This window comes from Tympanuchus pallidicinctus, unplaced genomic scaffold, assembly GCF_026119805.1.
Source record: "Tympanuchus pallidicinctus isolate F22 unplaced genomic scaffold, pur_lepc_1.0 scaffold3, whole genome shotgun sequence".
NCBI lineage: Eukaryota > Metazoa > Chordata > Aves > Galliformes > Phasianidae > Tympanuchus > Tympanuchus pallidicinctus.
Window position 1 is genome coordinate 12341684 of NW_026294747.1, and position 19511 is coordinate 12361194.

Below are 19511 nucleotides of genomic sequence, written 5' to 3' on the forward strand. Positions count from 1 at the left end.
ACTTGGTGCGCCTACTTTTGTTCCTCTTGCTTGCTATTAGCAGTAGCCCTTTGAGGACCGCAAGTCACCATGATTTTGCACAGAAATTCTCTGTTTCTGAATTCCATTTCTTTGTTGCAGGAAAAGATGTGGAAGGAAACAGCCCATCGATGCTGAAGGATGAGACTCCGCAGACACCAAACTCAGTTAGCAAGGTACTGTTGGATAGGGTTGCATCCCTGGTCTTGCTTTCATTTTTTCTCTAGCTCAGGTATTAATCCTGCTTACTATCTTCTTTTTTGAGGCAGGAAAGAAAGCAGCTCCCTTTGTTTCTGCAGGAGCTGAGTGTGCATGTTTTGAGAAAGAAAACAGGAATATTTTGGGATGCTTGTGATGTCATAGGGAAGCCTATGTTTTCCTCTGACTTGATAGCACCTGCACAACAGAATCTTGTTTATTTGAGCCTCATCTAACGATGTATTTAGATATGAATAATTAGGTGGAAAGGTTGATTTTGTCAGCAGAGGTGTCTCCTGCTGTTCTCAATCAGCAAAGCAATCATAAAGCTTAATTGTTTTAGAAGATAAAGCTGTAATATTTAATGTGTTGCCTAGCATCTGCAACTGTGCGTTGAGATCCAGGGAAAAAGCTCTAAGAATTGGTGTAAAAAGAGAGGAACACAAACTAACCAAATTTTCCTGAGCACGGCATGTCCATCAACTCTTTTATGGAGAGGTGAACTGGATCTAAAAACTCTGGTGTGAACTCTGGTGTTCAAAACCTCACTCTATATCTAGAGTTGCTGAGTGCCTGGTTTTGAATTCCTGTAAAGATGCCATCAACCTTTAAATTAGATCTGGCTTTGAGATTCATGTGCAGGGTTTTTTGGCTGCAGCTCCCTAACGTGTTTCTGGAGGGTAACTAGAAATAGAAGCAAGGCCTGTTAATAAATTTTTAACTCCATTTATTCAACTTTGAAGCTATAAAATGCAAATGACACCAGCGAAAATGAAAATATAACACAAAAGAGGCATCTGGAGGCAAACAATTTTTTATAATACAAAACAGAGTATCTTCAAACACATTTGCGTGTGCTTGTCTGAAGCTCACAGGGATACCCAAGCAGAAGTCAGTGTGGGAAGATGGTGATGGGAGGAGCTTTGGGAGTGTGCAGCAAGGGCTCACGTGCATTTTCCCTGCTTTTGCTGGATCCTGGCAAGCTGCAAACCAAACCTGCTTTTGCATTTCCAGGAAGGTTCCTGATGGCAACCCAGCTGCAGGGAAAGCATAGGGCCAAAAGGCTGCATCCAGGGCGTTGTTTTGAGGACAGATGTTTTGCATGCCTTAGAAGAAATGGTGTTAAATTCACAATGAATTAGGAATGTAAAGGAGGACATTTTCTTTTTATCTCTGATTTGAAATCGGTCAGCCTTGCCACAGGACAGAGGTGCTGTTTGAATAGAAGTTTGACTTCTGAATTGGCCAGAGCTAGCTTTCTCTTTCCTGCCTCAAAGTTCTGCATAGGCACCCAGTGTTGAATTCAGATGCTGGCTGTAGTGACTTTCTGCCTTGCTGGACCTGTGTGCCATTGCCTGTCACTCTCACTCCACGTTACTTTGCTTTGTCTATTGTACACTGCCTGGTTCTTCTCTTCCAGCCAAGGATCTTCTCTTCTCCCTTGCTTTGCAGTGTTAGTGACAGCAGGGAGGCCCTGTTGTGACATGTCTTGTACATTAGAATTTTAGACAAAGTGATCTTTGACCTGCTTGATATTTCACTTTTTGTGTCCACTCAGCTGTAAGTCTATAAAATGAAGCCTAACTTCCAGAAGTCCAGAGCTGTAGATCAGGGATCTGTCATGGCATTTCACTTTAAAAACAGTGATTCCACCTATTTTAACCAATGGAAAAAGTTTGTGCTAATTAGGTCATATTTAGATTCCTGACTATTGGGAGGGAATGATTTTTAGAAGCCTAATAGTAGGGTGTGCAGATTTAATTAATGGATTCAGAAGTAAATGTACTAGGTAAAAGATCTGTGCCATCAATAGTTACCCTTCATTTGCCACAGAGGATGTAACAGACCTTGTTGCAAATCAGTATTCCTTCAGCAGTGGTATTTCAATATGCCACAACACATCGACTCTCTTCACGCAGCAATGAGAAGGAAATGAAAACTGGTTGAGTTCTGGAGTTCTTGTGTTTCTCCAGGCAGATAAATTGTGTTTCTGTGTCCCATCTTCATCAGGGACGTGGAAGATGTTCCATGCTTCACACATACCCACACTCTTCAATGGGAGCATGCTGCAGGTTTCCCATATTAGCAGGCACTGAGCAGGACATTCCATAAAAACCCCTATAAACCTTTGCCTTCTGAACACGCTGCACTGTGCTTGAGATCTTAGATGGCCTGGGAGTCTACTGCAGCATCTCTTGTCCTTACATCTGATACTGGAACATTCCCTTAGAGTATTTTGCATAGTTCTTAGTAATACATATTTTTAATGGCAGTTGTGACTTTTTAGCTCAATTTTTATTAAAACAAATTTATGGTACGGTTCAGCTACGCATTGCATTGCGTGTTGTTCATCTCCTTTTAACAGGAACAACAACAAAAGGCTATTGATTTCAGATTGCTGCTCATACTATCTTCTATTTTTCAGAGCCCTTTAGCCATGTGGTTTGTGCCCAGAGCTCATGGAGCGGTGTGAAAGAATTGCAGAGCAGCCGTGAAGCTATTCTCTAGAACCAGGAAAAGCCTCTCTCTCATGACTTGCCTCATTCACCATTGTTAGCATCCTTTAAGACTGTTTTCATTGCAGAGTGCAGCATTGCATCTTCTCTCTCTTTTATTTTTATTTTTTTCCCTTCCTATGCTTAACTCTTTAATTCTACTGTCTGGAAAGCAGCTGGGATCTTTCAGTATGCACTCAGAGACCACAAAGAATTGCAGTTTATTTTAGAGGACCAATCAGAAAAAAACCTTGAAGCTGGCTATCAGTGGTATCTCACTCTTTTAATTCCCACACTAATGCCACAATGAAGTCTAAAATTATCACTGTGTAGGAGTGTGGTTGTTACATGCTCAGTTACATGACGTATGGCAGGACAAAGCTTAGATTACTTTGTTCATCGTGAATGAGTTTTTCCACATGACGGAATAGTTCAAGACTTCAGTGTGTAGTTTTTAATTTGAAATACGAATTCAGGGAACTGCAAGAAATCTATTTTAGCTTTAAAATAGTTTTGAACAACTCATACAAGTCACTTGAGACTGAATAAGGCTATAAATGTCTCAAGTTCACCCTTATGGTTCCTTGAATCATGCTTTTATCTGCGGAGTTAATTCCAGCCATGCTTGGAACTACCACAGAAGATCATTCACACCTCTGGCAGCCTATAAAGGTGCCTTTCCTCCTGGTCTCTGTTAGGCAGGAAACTAATGAATCAGTTGTCAAATCCAGAAGCTGCAGGAATCAGCAGTGAGAAATGCCCCTGTGTGTGCTCACACAGCTTTAGTGGAGAGCCTGGCCCTTCCAGATGGTCTTACATTAAACCAGACCCTTACTGACACTTCATTAATGTAATTTATGCATATTGTGGATGCAATTATTTTGGAGCTAGTTATCTCTATCTCAACTTACATGCTGCTCCTTTGCCCAGGAGTGCATTGCCTCTTCAATTGCTGTTGGCCATGAAGGATTTTGCAGCTGACTGCAGGTGAGCAGAGATGCAGCCAGGAGTATCCGGGGAAAATTGAACTGAAGATGAATGGGATTTTTTACTGAGATAGGAAATGTGGAGCATCCCTAACTTACGGAGATGCATACAAGGCCTGACACTGCCAGGTACCTCACAGTGAGCAATGTAGAGTAATGACTGATTGCTTTCAGAACTGGAGTCTCAGTGTTAACTTTGGGTAAGCTACAGTACTCCTGTCATGTCACCTGTAGTCCACCGTAACCAATTCCTTCCTCCAGTGTGCTTGAGGTGGGGTCAACAGGGATGCTAAAATTGAAGCAATTTATTAAACAATGAAGGATAGTAGATTTTAAGCTCAAAGTCCAAGTTTTCCATTTTCTGCTTCCTTGATTTGCATAAGCTCAGCCTAGAAACAAAAGTAGCAGCGATAGGGGAGAGCAAAGCTTTGCTACAGGTTTCTGCTTAAGAACACAGTTGTAGTGGTCAGTGAAACAGCCATCTTTTTTAGCGTGCAGCTTTCTATCTCACCTAAAATGTTTTTTAGATATTCTAAACTTGCCAAATATTCTTCCCAAGAATGGCTCACGTGAAAGGTTGTATAGCAGTCCCTCAGGGTCTGTGACTTTTTCTTTGATTACAGTAATCTGACACAACGGAGCAAAGCGCTCCACTAAACATTAGTATAACTTGATATTCTGAGTTGCTTGTGTAGCTGACTTGCAGTGATGATTTTCCCTAGATATTGCTGTCACTTCAGCTGTTTGTACAGGGCTTGCAATTTGGGCTCATTATTGTGCTATCACAGTATTGTAAACACAGTTATTGTGTCTTCATAACGTTGCTGAAATAAGTTGAATGGTTTTTGCAACCAGAAAGTTGGAGGCAAATATTATTTGATTTGCTGTAAACCAGCATATTAATTGAAGGGCAATCCTTCCAAATCCAAAGCTTGTTTATCAGTAAGAACCATTCCACTGACTCCAGTGTGCTCAGATGAGCTGTTAGCTGTAATTTTATGATGGAACTGCTTATAGGAAATTGAAAACCAAGTCATTGAAATGGGATTGAGTTATCTGTGAATATTTGCATCAACAGCAATAAGCTGTTTCACCTTCAGTGGGAAGGTGAAAGCTTCCCACTGAGCTCCACTGAGCTTTCCAATGATTGCTGATTTTACTTCAGAAGCTTTTGCTTCATTATCTTTATTTTTGCAGTAATACAGATCTGTAGCAATTATAAGTGGAAAAGACATTGGAGAAATTGCACCTGAGCAGGGATTTGTCTCCCATGCACTGACTATTTTCGCTTTTATGAAACATAACTTATGACTACAGCTGCTTTTATTCTGCCTTAAAATTCCCATCTAATTTCATCTTTCTTTCACTTGGATACAAGAAAGAGGAAAGAGCAACTTGTGAGCAGTGCTGTTGACATGTAGGCCATGGCCTGAGAATGATTCTATTTAAGCATTTCTGACTTGAAGCCATTCTGACTGTCTCCCATTACATATTTTTGTGAGTTTGTCCCATGCAGCAAGGATTGTTTATTCTAAATAAAACAGCATATTCCTTTTGGTATTAACCATGACACAATGGGCTCCTACACCACAGTCAGTGGAAGGTTTTTGTTCCTCATGGCAATGGAGGCAGCAAAAGACACCATACCAGAATCACACGGTTGTGAGGATGCTGTATGCCTTCTTACAAAGCTTAGCAGGAGAGTGAGGGTACAATGACAGCTGCTAACTATCAGCAGCAGATCCCAGGAGCTACATAACTGAGATGAAAGGCAACAGAGACTTAACAGGGATCAGAAGTTGTCCCTGAGTGTAGTATATCCCATCATCACCCAGCAAGGTCATCTCTCGGTTCTGGAAAGGACAGGTCTGCTTAGAAAACTGTGAGTGGCAACACCTTCCACCCTCACAACTGCTGTGACATGCTCTGTAAAAGGTTTTTCAGATTAACCATCTTTTAGCCATAGGATAAACAGCAGACAGAAAAGCACTGTTTTTGCATTAGAAAACTGCAGTTTTTGTTGTTGTTTTTTGTTTTGTTTTGTTTTCATTTTAAAAAGGACACCAATTCCCTATCCTCCCACTGTATAACTGCTTCCCTCTGGTTAATATTATTTGCATTCTGTTGCAGGGAGGGAGGGTCAGATTCTGATAACTGGCACAAGCATTATCCCAATGTCCTTGGCAGAATTGCTGTGATGACAAAAGGCTTGCTTCTCTTGGTTTTCTACCAGACTGAGGATGGTACGTCAACAGAAGGGCATCATTAAATGCTTTTGATATGTCCTAGTAGCTTAAGGCCCTGCTGTGTTTTGGGGATCTTTGCAGGTGATGGCCTGGATTTACTGAATCACAAGGTACAAATGAAACTATTAAGATAGCTTTGTGTAATAGCGTGAAATCATGTTATTTCATGTCATTTAGCAGGTTAAACCTGTAAGAACTGTGCAGTGCTCTCAGCAGCATGGAGAGTGCAGAGAGGGACTGTGACACATAGAGCTGGTGCTGGAGATCCCACCTGTCCTGCAAAGAGGCAGGAACTTCAAAGCCAGAGATGCAGTGGTTTTCACATGGTGGAACTGGAGATCACCTGCACACAAGGCATTGTTTAGGATTGTGATCATGAATCACTGTCAGCAGAAAAAGAAGCAAAGCAGGCAGGTGGAAGCAGCCAGTTTGCCTAATTAGAAAGTATCTGGGGAACAATCAAGTTTCTGAAAACAGAAGTCCCAAGTCAAGCTCATCTGGAAGCTTTGTCTTGCCTTCTATGTGGTTTGATTTCAGTAAGATTTGTTCTCCCGTCATAAAACTTGGACACTGGGGAGCTGCACTATCCATCACACACCGCTTTCTTCAGCATTTGAGGGGAAGGGAGCACAGAATTATGCCTAGAAATTCTTCCACAAGCCGTGAGAGACTTAAGCTACTCCCAACCATTCTTAAGCCCATCTTCACAAGCACCGTTTCTGTGGCTGAGTTTTCATTTTCAGACAAGGTTAGCAAATTGAGCACATCTGGGCACAGCTCAGACATGGGGGTGGCAGTGCCCCTAGGAAACAATGCAGCTGCTCAGTAGCTCACTGCAGCCCCCTGCAGGGCTATAAATCCTGCTTCTTTGTCCAAGTGACCAATTACTGATTTGTAATGACTTCAGACAAGTTTCATTGTATTTATTGAGTTCCTAAAGGTGCTGGCATAAAACAGAGACTCGCTTCACGTGCTCTTGTGCACTGGGGCTTTGTAGCATGCACAGCAGCTCCCAGCTAGCATTGGGTTTGCGGTGTCCCTGGTCACAGAGCTGCAAGTCAGCTGCCCTGAAGAGTGGAATCAGTGTCTTTCTGTTTTGTTTTGTCTCTCTCGGTTTTTAAGTCCTGTGGTTGTTTAACTCTGATTTTAGCGTGACCTGGAGAGACTCCAAGAGGCGGCTGGTGAGGCTGGCAGAGCTGTGACAGTGCCTGTGTGTTAATGTCGGCTGCCCATGAGCAGCAAGTTTAGAGCTCAGGTTGGCATGGTTAATGGAAGTTGTCAGAAGCCTTTCTGACTTGAGCTTCAAGATTTCTTCAAGCCAAGTCTGTGAGGGGTCAAATTTTTATCCTTTAAGTAAGAGCTTTCATGTAATTCTTCAGAAAGCCAGTGACTTCAGCTTATTTTTATTAATTAAGCACAAAGCATTCTTTGTATCCTGATGTTCTGTAGACACCTGAGCAGCATTTCCTAGAATCATGCAGACATCTGTGCTTATTGTGCTTCTCACGCTGGTTGATGAGGAATGGTACACAGCGTTTCTCTGTGTGTCTGATCTCTCAGGTTGGAGGCTGTGAAATTACCAATAAACAGTCGGCTCATGATTGTATCTCAAGGACAGGATGTTCTCTCTGCTAATTGGGAGAAAAGGGGAGAATTCTTCTGACCACTTCCATAGGACACGTGTCTCAAACCATGGAAGTATAATCTCTCAATAATTCCGGAAGATTCTTGCTCAGAGGCATTTAAGCACTTAGAAATGTTTCCTCATAAAGAAAAGCTTATAACATCTCTCTCAAATGTCTACCACTGCCCTTCGAAATGTGACAAGGACCCCGTGGGCACGATTCTCTGCTCTGCTGTCTTATCTGTGCAATGGTTCTCACTGCAGATTCTGAACTTTTACACTGAAGTCCCACGTGCAGAAATATGAAAGATGCATGAGTCTGTATAGCAGGTAGAGAAGATTCGCTTAGATTTCTACTAAGACAAAAATGACAAATATTGAGTATTTTGCAGGAGCCCAGAGCTGGTGTTTTCCCTTGGTGGGCCCACTGCAAAGTGGACTTGGATTGGGCAGTCAAAGTGGAGGTTTCACTGGTCTCTATGCTTTCACAGAGTTTTCTTTCCTTCCTGTATTCTGAAGCGTCACGTGTAGTTTTGCTTTCAATGAAAGATTGCTGTGTGTATGTAAGAACGAGTGCTACGTTCTGTAGTGACCCTGGCTCTGTTGCAAACAGTGGTTTCTACCCTTAATTTCCAGCCCTGCATCACCCAGAAAGAATTTTGCTCTAGAGATGCTCATTTGAGGATGCATCCTCATCTCCCTTTTGTGCTTTTGCCACAGTCTCCAAGGCACAGCTGATGGTCTGTTTGCTGTGATCTGGTCTGTGTGTTTTTATCTAAGCCATGTGTACATTTCTAGATGAGAACTGTATTTCATGTATTTTATCATTTTTCTGTCAAGCTCATTAAATCAAGTCGACTAAGAGCTGAATTTTTTTTGTAAAACCATTGTATAATAGGAGAGACAGTGTCTGACCCCAAAAGATCACAGTCTAAATACATCAGACACATGAAAGGTTGGAAGAAAAAGAAGTACAGAGACCGATAGTAACTTCCCTCAGGTCACTTAGGAAGTAGCAGAAACTGGACCATGCTGTAATTCTAGCTACTAGCTACTAGCACTCTCCAGCTTTAGTCAATTTGCTGACAGTGCCTATCTGAGTTACACTTTCTAAGTGTATTTTATTTTAGAAACAGTAATACTGTGACCCTGTCTAACAAAGTAAAGCATTTTTCATCCCATCAGCACAAACACAAGATCAGTCTTCAGCCTCTGAAAATGAATTTAAACAGCGCTGACAGTATCAAACATGATTTGAAGTGACTATATATTTTGTGCCTGGCTTCTTAAGGCCAGATGATGATGATTGTCTGTATGATCTGTAATGTGATTAGGTCATTTCTTGCCCACTCGTGTTCCTGGATAGTTCAGCTATGACAATGTAATTACCAATACCAAGTTTAGTACTGAAAGATTTCTACTAGCTTTTGTGTCTTTTTTATCCCAGTAATTGAAATGCTGTAAGAATGGAAAAGATGTTAATCATTGAGAATAGGGGTTTTGGTTTGTTCTTACCAAGATTAATGCCTACTTGGGAGAAATATGAAGAGTATGGGAAATTTTCCAACTAACTATGAGTATAAAGAGGAGATTTGGAGCACACTGCATATATGCTGTTTCTGAGCTCATCTGTAGTTCTGCTGCTGAAGTCTGCAGTCAGCTCCTTCATGGATCCTTGGAAGATATAAATGACCCTCAGTAGAGCTCTGCATGACCGTCTTCATGTCATTTCATTCCTATTTTCTCTTTTCCTCTTTGTTTTTCAGATCGAATATAAGTTTTGCAATGGATCTGACAAAGAGTGTGTATCTCCCACAGCCAAATTCACTAAGAAGGAAACACTGAAGGTATGTGCAAAGCAGCCAAGTCAGCATCAGCAGACTTTCTTTTACCAAAGTGGTACCTTTCAAACAAACCTCTGGGAACTCTTCTGAGTCATTTCCCAAGTCCCAAAAAAGCTTCTGACTCTTTTAGGAGTCATTCTATGCCACGGGCGTTAATGAGCTCTACACAGGATTAGGTTGTATATTGCAAATGGAATAAATCAGTGTAATTATTTTGCTCTGTTCTTATGCTCCAGAGCCATAAGGCACATCAAGAGGACTGTAATGCTTCATTGGTCTTGTTAGGAGGGGCATGCCCAAGCAAACTAAGCATATTATCTCTTGAACACTTGTTTGTCTCCAAACCAAAAGTATAAATAATTTGATTTGGGTGAAATTAGATTAAATCTTTTAAATTTGAGGGGTGAGGAGAACTGGATATTCAGCCTTCTTACATTCCCCAAAAGGTAGAAAAAATCAGTTTACATTTAGTCAAGCTTCGTAAGCAAAGAAAGAAGCTGTTCTTTCAGTATGTTTTTGTTCCTCTCTGTGCTCATTTCTGGGGAACCTGCGCTGGGTCAAGTTCTAGCTATGCTATACTTAGCTGCCCTTAATGCATTATGTTCTTTCCTCCTCCAAAGAGGTCGTGCTTACAGTCACTGTATTTATTTTTTTCCTGTTCTGAACCAGGTCCAAAAAAAAAATTACAGACAGGAGAAGAAAAGAGCTACCAAACAACTCTTCAGTGCTCTGAAGGATCCCAGTGTAGTGATCACAGCAGACTGGCTGAAGGTATTTCACACAGATTATTCTGAGACTGTAGGAAGAATATAATGAGAAATACTTGCTGTCTGAGAGTTATGCACAAGCACTGAGTGTACGAAGACCGACTCGTTTTGAGTTGATGTTGCTGTAAAACTTGAACTAAGATACTGGGGAATTTTTTTTTTTCCATCTGTCTATTGCATGTCTTTAAGAAGAACTTTAAGAAGTTCTCAAGTCTTTAAGAAGGTCTCAAAAACTGCACAGTACCAAAGGAAGCGATGATGTTTCTTTCTTTCTTCCCCTCTGAAAGAATCTGCTGACCTCTTTCCATTGGTGTGCTTTTGTACAGAAGAGAGAACAGGCAGATACAGCTTGTTCTTTTGACGGTTGGATTTTATATTACCACAGCAGAGAGTGAAACATATTGGACCCAAACACAACTGTAATTTCTCCTTGTACAAAGACTCAGTTAGTGACACCTTCTCACTGAAGCCCTGAAACTTTGTATATGGCAAATTACGGGTGGATTCACGTTGCAAGATGCTATCTTTGACCGCTGTTTTCTCCTCATTCAGGGCTATCTAGTCTTCTCAACTGGTCCTGCCTTCCATAATGGCAAAATTTAATCTTCAAACATCTCTGAACATCTCTTTTAAAACATAAAGTAAATTGGAAAAATCACAAAACAAAACAATTGCATTTAAATAGTGCAAAAATCCTCCAATTGTCCTATGGTCAGCAGTGTCAGAGGCCAGACAAGTGAGATGTGTGTGGTTTGTATGAGAAAATAGACATTCAGCAGAATATTTCTGTAGTGTTCAGTGTTGTTGATAAATAATTCTTTTTTTTTTTTTTTTTTTTTTTTTAATAAAAAATATCTGTTTCATGGTTGCTGTGGATGGAGATTTCTGGCTCAGAAACGAATGATCCTGATCCACAAAACATAAGACTTGATGTTTGACCTATGTATGCTGAAGACAAGAAGACCTTAGGCAAAACATAACCTTAGTGAGAAACCTCCCCATTCTTAAAGCTCTTATCTTAAATATATGCTATCAGATTCAATGTCTTCTATACAAAAGAGAATATGCATTGAGCTTGACAGAGAAGTGAACCAGCTGGAGAAGGAGCTTTAAAAAAAAGGGTATTTGACAAAGCACATTAATATTTCTGTTCTACAGAACATTATTAAAATGACTTCTAAGTCCAGTTAGACTGGCTATAATATATTTCTATGTGGTATCCTCATTGGCACGCCCTCCATGATTATTAACAAATCACTTACATGGGCCAGCAGTGCTGGTTGGCCTGAAAAATGAAGCAAGATGCAAACACCAAGCCAGTAATCAAAATATGAAGATGATAGCCTGATTTGCTATCAGACCAGATAGTGGTCTGGGATTTTGGTATAAGAACCCCAAGTCTGTTCAGATAGTGTAATCTCCAAACAAAATGTATCGTACTGTGTGCTTGGGAGAAATGTGTACTGTATTTACTGAGTAAATAGTGAATAAACATTTTTATTTTAAGGAGGAACACAAGTGCAACAATTTGTTCTCTTCCTGCCTCCCTGCAGATTCGTGGGACCCTGAAGAGTTGGACCAAGCTGTGGTGTGTTCTGAAACCTGGAGTGCTGCTGATTTATAAGACGCCAAAGATCGGACAGTGGGTTGGGACAATCTTGCTTCATTCTTGTGAGCTGATTGAGAGACCCTCCAAAAAGGATGGCTTCTGTTTTAAACTTTTTCATCCTTTGGATCAGTCAATCTGGGCTGTAAAGGTAAGTAGTGTGATGAGCTGAAGAGCCTCCTGTTAGTGTAGCTAGAACTCGTGTCTGCTGAGCACCAGCATTATCTAGCATTAACAGTGTCTACGTTTTCAGTAACTTGGTTGCTGTTAATGATGGCAAATTGCGTGATAAGATTAAGGACACTAAAGCTTGGTTGTAATATGACATCAAAGAGGTGCGGCACATTGTGATTATTTATACATGTGTATCATTCTTGGTGAACAGATGTATGCATAAATTGAGGAAAGGAGAAACAAACTAGTGCAAAGTGAATAGCAGACCCGCATAACTGACTTCCCTAAGGCAAGGGTGTACAACATGGCTTTGCACAACACTGGAACAAGGCTGGAAAAGTGACAGAAAGTATTGCTGTTGACCACAGCTTATTTTTTTTAATTATGATGTCTGAATTTCGGTTTGTTTGCAGTAGAACTCAGTGGACTGCTCAAGACACAGCCATGAGACAAAAGTGTAATTTCGAATAGCTGGTCTTAGCTTTCTCTTCTTTGAAAAGGAAATAGGAAGACTTTCTCTTTTTTTGTTTTGAGTGCTTATTCAGCCTGAGGCTGAGGCAATATCTTCCCGTATGCTTATCAGCTCCAAGAATGGCCTCTGGATCTCCCTGTAATACAGATGATTGACAGTTTCTTGCATTTCTTGAAGTAACTCCCTGCAAGTTTCGAAAAACTGCATTTCTTTTATTTTTTCTTTAAGAAACAAATAAATAAATAAAATGGAATGCTTGGGAGCAAAGAGAAAGACCCCAGTACCTTCTGAGAAGCACTGAGAGCAGCATCTGTTGGATATCTTGAAGAGATGGTACTCAACTGATCTTGGACTCTTTTTCCTCTCCAAAAATTGCAACTCGACAGAGTTGTTGAAAGTATATATTTTTTAGGAGTGCACCAGTGCAAAAGAGGCTTACAAGTTATTACCTTACTGCAGGGTGGTCAGCAAAATAAGTCTACCTGGAAAGAGTGCCTAACAGAATGCCTAACGAAACTGGGGGGGAAACCCTGTGAGAACAGATGGAGCTCATCCGTCCAGTTAATCTGTTTTAAACACAGCTACACAGTATATCAAGTCTTGGAATTTTTATTATGGTTAGAAGAAAGAATTAAAATGGACCTCATCAACCAGGGGTAAAAGGTGCTGTTTTCTGATGGTAGACCAGCTTCAGTTTGAACCCAGGTTGCTTTTGCACTATGTTGCAAAGGTTTTATCACAACCTTCTTGAAGTGTGTGAGTTTTGTTGCTTTTTTATACAGAGCATGTGCCCAAGATGGATGTCAATCATTTGCTGTCCATCGACAAATAAATTCCTTGTGACATGACAGGTCAACTGAACTCTTCTGAAAAGCACAGTCAGGAGAGATAGTGAAGAAACAAGATCAGGAGCACAGTCAAACAGCGAAAAGAAGTGTTGCTGACAGATCTGAAGTGTCATGTTGTGCCAGAATGCCCTTCTCTTGGTATAAACCATCCAAAAAGAAACAGTTTTTATCATTATATAAGTGTATTTGAGTGTATGTGTATCTAATTCTTGTGCCTCTTGAGAAAAACGTGTGATGGAAATAGGAATTCTCATATTAAATATGAAGGGAATATATTTCTGAAAAATGTTTGTGTACAAGAGGAAGCCCAAGAGATTTGAGTTTTAAAGTCAAAGTAATATTCTAAGTCACTGGAGACTTATTTGGAATGCTGCATTTGAGGATAGTTCCTTAAATCTGAATTCAGCTGGAACTGTTAAGTGTGATAGGTGCTTTCAGCCACAAGCTGAACACCAGAATACAAATCAAGGAATCCACTGTTGAATTGCTCAGTGTCAAATAAGCTCTTTGCACTCTGGCAGCAGTTTAAAGCTGACACTGCTAACATACAGTTTTATGTCATTTCACAACCTTCTTTTAATTCAGCTGGAGCAGAATTGCTATTCTAAATTGTCTGTGTGTAACTTTGCAAAGAAAGCCTATTTGTCCTGAAATAAAGGTAAGCCTGAGCTTAAACAAGAAATGCAAGATAATGTCCATCATGACAGAAATAAGGTCTGGCTAAACAACTTTTGCTTTTGGCTAATCTGGCTTGTAAAACTTGCAAGGATTTTTCAGATTACTGTTGATGATCCAGTTTAGATTTTCATTATTGGACTCAGCTCCCTCAATGTAATGGATACCTTTGGATATGTTATCCAGGCTGCTCTACAGACATTTGGACCCAATGGCAGAGTTCAGCCCTAGAACAGATGCCTGGCTCAATCACTGCCCCAAGTGTTCATGATTGTGCTAACCATCTAAGTTTGATGTGCAGTCATTTAACTACAGTTAGAGCAAGATGAAATTTTGGGATGTCTTTTATATGGTAGGTAGGTAAGATGTGACACTATCTTACAGCTGGCAGCTATATGCACCAGGGAACTTCTTTTCCTGTAAACCTTTCTGATTTCTGGATTGCCAACTTAGTAATTAACACGAAGGTGTGGATGTGGACATCTGTTCTTGTTCTTTGCAAAGGCAGTGTACAGCTATCAGCTGGCAGGTTTTGCCCAGCAGTCCCAAATAAATGCCTTAGAATAGTCAATATGTCCCCTTGAGCTTACACACAAGTTAGCTGAACATGGTGTGGGAAGGCTTCAATAGACTTCATCTTCTTCTGGCGAATTTTTGAAGTGGTAAATGAGTTGGAATCAGATCTAGGAATGTATATAACTTGACATTTGTTGATTTTAAGAGTTTTGAGTCATTTCTTTAAAGAAAGAAGTTCTACTAATGGGCTTGTGCTACTTCTTTTGCTGTTGCTTATTGTCCTCCATAATATTACACTAATTTTATCTTTGTCTTTTAGTAATTATCAACAGCACTTTGAATACAGGGATTTCCTCCTCACTTTTACTCTTTGCTTTATGACTTTCCAAGACTAGCTGTCTTGGCACACTATGTATATCAGCAAATCCATTCCATTTTTCAAAGCCTGAACACACCCTGTTTGTCAATGCCTTTGAGTCTCAAATAAAATGTAATAACAGGAATGGATGGAAGATAGCCCTTTTTTGGCTGTATTGCCTATAGGCTGCAGCTGAGCTCCAGATCTCAGAACAGCAGAGATAACAGTCACTTTTAGTGAGGGATGGTCATTGCCTTGGAGGTCTTAAACTCTAGACAAGTACAGTGCTCAAAGGCTGAGAGACAGAAAGTGCCATTATCTCTGCTGTGCAGATACAAAACCTAGTTTACTTTGTGGAAATACTGACTTTATTTTTATGACCTTTCTTCTCCTTTCTGTGGGAAACAGCCCCTTCTGTGCATAAGCACGCGTTACCACTGAATACATTTTCTTGACAAAGCCACTCCTTGCTTTAATCTACATGTCTAAATGTCTGCTAAAATCTTGTTTTGACCCATCCTTTCATGACAGTCCACCCTCTTGGTTTCTTTAGTGCTGGCTCTCTGTATCGCTACTTCTTGGTTGTAGGGATTTTCCTTCAACAGAACAAATGTCAGTCTCTGATCCAAAAACACAAGTAATGGAGTTACCAACAATTCTTGAATGTCTTGCTCAGCTGCAAACTAGTGAAAGGAAAAATGCCATTGGGAATGCTGCCTGATTACATTAATTTCACTGGTAATGTCTTGAGCTGTTCTGCTCTGGATCACTAATCAAATCCCAGCTTTGCCAGCCCTGACTATTAAGCTCTTTAACACTTAATTTTGTGAACCCTGATCCTCTTGTGGAAGAAGGGAAAGGAAAAAGAAGCAAGTAACAAAGATCCCAATTTCTCCTGCAGAATTTTCTCCCAGTTTTCTCCGGCAGCAGAAGAACCCTGCAGATATAGAGAGAAGAGGCTAGGCTGGAGATTGCGGTCTTCTCTGCTCTGCAAGTTTGTGACATAGACACAGACACAATTTGATGCTTGTCCTATGCTTGCTCTCCTTATATTTTCCAAATTTTGTCTCTCTGGGTGAGACTTAAAAAGAGACATCCAGGTAAAACCATGATTTAACTACCAGACACCAGAAGCAGTCTTCAGTAACAGACACAGTTCACTGTATGCAAACTTCTCTCCAAGAGTGGGATTGGATACTGCAAAGGACTGTGCAAGGGAGGACCATACTCAAATTGCAGATGTTTCCATACAGATTATAAGTATTACATGTGGTGTTCTCTGGAAACTAAAGAAAATCTGTATTTCAGCATTCCTGAAGAAAACTGCTTGTTCTACCCTGCAGTTGGCATAGTAGATATACGAGTGTTGTTTTTCTGCTCTGCATGTACTTTTGATATTGGCATATTTGATCTGCTTTCATGTTGTCTGTTGCAAGATGAGGAAGAGAAGGAATTGAAAAAGGGTGAGTGACTTCAGAAATGCAAAGGTGGAGGTAGGACTCATATTTATATTTCAAGCAAGTTGTGAGTTAAAGCACATACGATACAGACTATGAAGCTCAGCTTAACTGGGTAGAGGAAAAGCTTTTTCTTCACAGCTTCTGGAGCTCAAGAGGAAATGATAAGGAAAAAAGTCAAGACGTTGTATTGTTCACCTGAGTGCTTTAATCCAGTGCCTCCATGTGAATCATTTCTAGACAGTGTTGTGTTGTGGCTGGATGTTTACAAGACACAATCATCTGTTTTTCTACATCTCCTAAAGTAAAAGCAAAATAAGCAAGCAAAACCAGGTTTTGTTCCCAGTATCTCTGAGGCAGCTGTCCCCCCAGGCACCCCAGTATAAAGGTTCTCAACATTTGTGGATGTGGAGGTGAAGAGTAGCAGCCCATTGATGTGTCCGTGCTGGGAAACCTTTGATCCTCAGCATGTAATCTTCCCTGCCATCTCCTTTCCTGCAACATGGCCTGGTCCCCACAGAAGGGTTTGCAGGATAGAGCTTTGCCTTTCCTTCCTTCCTTTCTTCTAGGAGATATGCCATTGCCTCTCTGCTAGAGATGCTCACAGCAGAAGTGCAGGCTCTGAAGGTTTTATAGTGACACATAAATGGTATTTAATCTCCAGCGTATCAGATTGATGTGTGCTGCATGGAAAAGTCTGTTCAGGTGTTACACAAAGATGGGTAATAGCAAATATTTGGCTGATTCTTTTGTAATTTTTGTTGTTGTTGTTGGTTGGTTGTTTTCTTGGTTTTTTTTCCAAACTATAGGAATGAGATTCCTCTGTTTCTGAGGATGTGAATAAATAGGGCAGTTCTGTAGCTGAGCATGGGTTAGGCTGAGTCCATTTTATGTCAGGGCTCATTAATGCTTTGGAACCACAGCAGCAAGTCATGATTACTAATGAATCTTTCTAAATTACTCCATCTGCTTCTTTCCTCCTTTCTTATCACAAACATACACACGTTGCCTAGTAGAAAGACACTGAATGGTCACTGCATCTACAGAGCCTTACTTCTTTTTGTGTGTATGCATTTCCAGGGCCCAAAGGGAGAAAATGTTGGCTCCATCACTCAGCCTCTTCCCAGCAGCTACTTGATTTTCAGAGCAGCCTCCGAATCAGATGGTAAGTTTGGGTCTTCATTTGGTTTCTCCAATTATTTCAAGTCTGTAGAAGAAAATACATTGATGCAAATAAATAAATAAATAAATCTTGAAGGGAAAAGTAACAGCTCGCTCAGTTTGAGATGACATTCATTAGCATGGGTTAAAATAGGTCAGGCAGACTACAGTACATTTCATATTCTTCATGAAAAGACACCTTTCTGTATACGTGTATGGAAGGACCTTGGCTTGTAGCTGAGATAACAACTTTACATCAGTAAACACTAGAGAAAGAAAGAAGCTGATCCTGAATTCTCTTGAGAGGAGGCTTACCTGCTTCCTCAGTTGAACAGATAATTTAGAGGGTTGTCTGCCTAAGTCATCAAATAGGTAGAGACCTTTTGGAGGAAAATAACATAGCAATATGGAAAAAGTGTGGATAGATGCCTCTCAAACACCAGAATTCTCCTGTAAACATGCTTTATCAGCTTTTATGTTGTAGCAAGTCCAGACGGAACCTTGTGCAACCTCATGTAAAAAAATGTTCTGGGAATTCACAAAATTGTGGAAGGTAATTTTAGGTCAATATACAGTAAGTATGCCAGCTTGCTATGTGAAAATCTCTCTAAATGACTTTAGCAACCTAAAATATCAGTGATTTATAAGTAGATAAAGTGATTAAAATCATGTTTTCATTCCGTTTAACCTTCAGACTGCAGTAGTTTCTTTGGCATGGCAGATTAACTGCGACTGTTTCATGGATCTTTGTTGCCTCTCACAGAAAGGATGCCCATGTAGTCCATGTGCTCGATCAGATTTCATCTAGACTGACTTCAAGGACATAAAAATTGTTTGTGGAGCACAGTGGGCTTTAGAAACAGCATGCTTCTGGTGAATAAGTTTCCTGTATTCCTAAAGACTAAAAATGGGACACTGAAGATGCCAAATGCAGCTCTGACGTGGCACTTAGAATAGGAGGAAGGCTTCTTCCATTATATACTTGGCATGCTGTTTTTCCTGCTGCTGTATTCATATGAGGTATACCATCTCAATAGTGAGAGCTGCTTAGAATTGCCTATATAGTGAAATGATATGAAAATAAGTGGAACTTGTACAGAACTGTAGAAGCACATTTATTCTTTTCTACATCTTTGTAACTTATGGGACAGTACAGCATATTTGTGTAAAGGGATGCAGGATTTTACCTGGCTCCAAATATCACCCACCTTGACAGGAATAGATTGATACATAGTCTTTTGGGAAAAAATGCCTTTGAGGCAGAGCTGTTAAGTTACAGGCATTTCAAACTCTAGCTAGATGGATGACCTGCAGAAGAAATAAACAGAACAGTCCTGCAGAGTTCTTAGGTAACTGACTAACTTCACTGTCTGACAATCCAGATTTTGTAATTATTTTGAGATCCATCTGACTCGTCTTTCAGTCAACTTAATTGGAAAATGCTCAGAGGGAACAAAGTGGCCGTTGTATACATTCAAGACAAATTGCTGTCTGATAATGTCCTTTTCTTGTGTCATTTCTGTTGTCTTCTAAATGAAAACTTTATTCTTGTGAAAATCTGATGATTAAATGTTGAGGCCTGGCAAAGAGACCTGTGGCTGAGTTTCTACACTCTCTTTTCTATGATGACTATCATAGGCCTTAAAATAGTAGAATAGCTTTAGATTTGTTCTGATTACCCTTGCCCATGAGTGCTCCATGCTTGCAGTAGTCCCCAAGAGATCATCAGCAGTAAGACTTATCTAGCTGTGATCTCTCCACTCAAGTTATATACTGTAATTCTGGAAAACCACAAAAGGGGCCATGTCTGGTGCATGAGAAGTTTAAATATTTAGAGGCCTTGTGGGAAGTTTTGTGCCCAGTGAATTATTATGACTCTGGTGTCATAAGAGCTTAAAATAGTCACTTACTGGAAAATGTTGGACAGTATTCTTAAGAAACAGGCAGGGACCGGGCAGGTCAAAGTAGAGTCACTTTAGGATGTAGCATCATTTTCATTTTCTTTGCTGTTTTTCTACAGTAGGGTGGTCTGGTTAGCAAGTCCTTCCACGTTGTTTGAATCTGTG

At 40.4% G+C, this 19511-nt stretch overlaps 1 protein-coding gene across 5 annotated transcripts in view; it reads left to right on the top strand.

The window, feature by feature from the left end:
- Positions 1-19511, top strand: part of OSBPL5 (oxysterol binding protein like 5) — a 129400-nt gene that overhangs the window by 76474 nt on the left and 33415 nt on the right. For 4 of the 5 annotated variants that reach the window (XM_052694560.1, XM_052694559.1, XM_052694561.1 and 1 more), the window contains 5 exons: positions 121-194; positions 9334-9414; positions 10081-10182; positions 11732-11935; positions 17365-17449. In XM_052694560.1, the coding sequence (XP_052550520.1) occupies positions 121-194; positions 9334-9414; positions 10081-10182; positions 11732-11935; positions 17365-17449 (546 nt within the window). Of the gene's footprint in view, positions 1-120; positions 195-5841; positions 5941-9333; positions 9415-10080; positions 10183-11731; positions 11936-17364; positions 17450-19511 lie in introns of those variants that run through there. The other variant, XM_052694563.1, reaches the window with a different exon arrangement.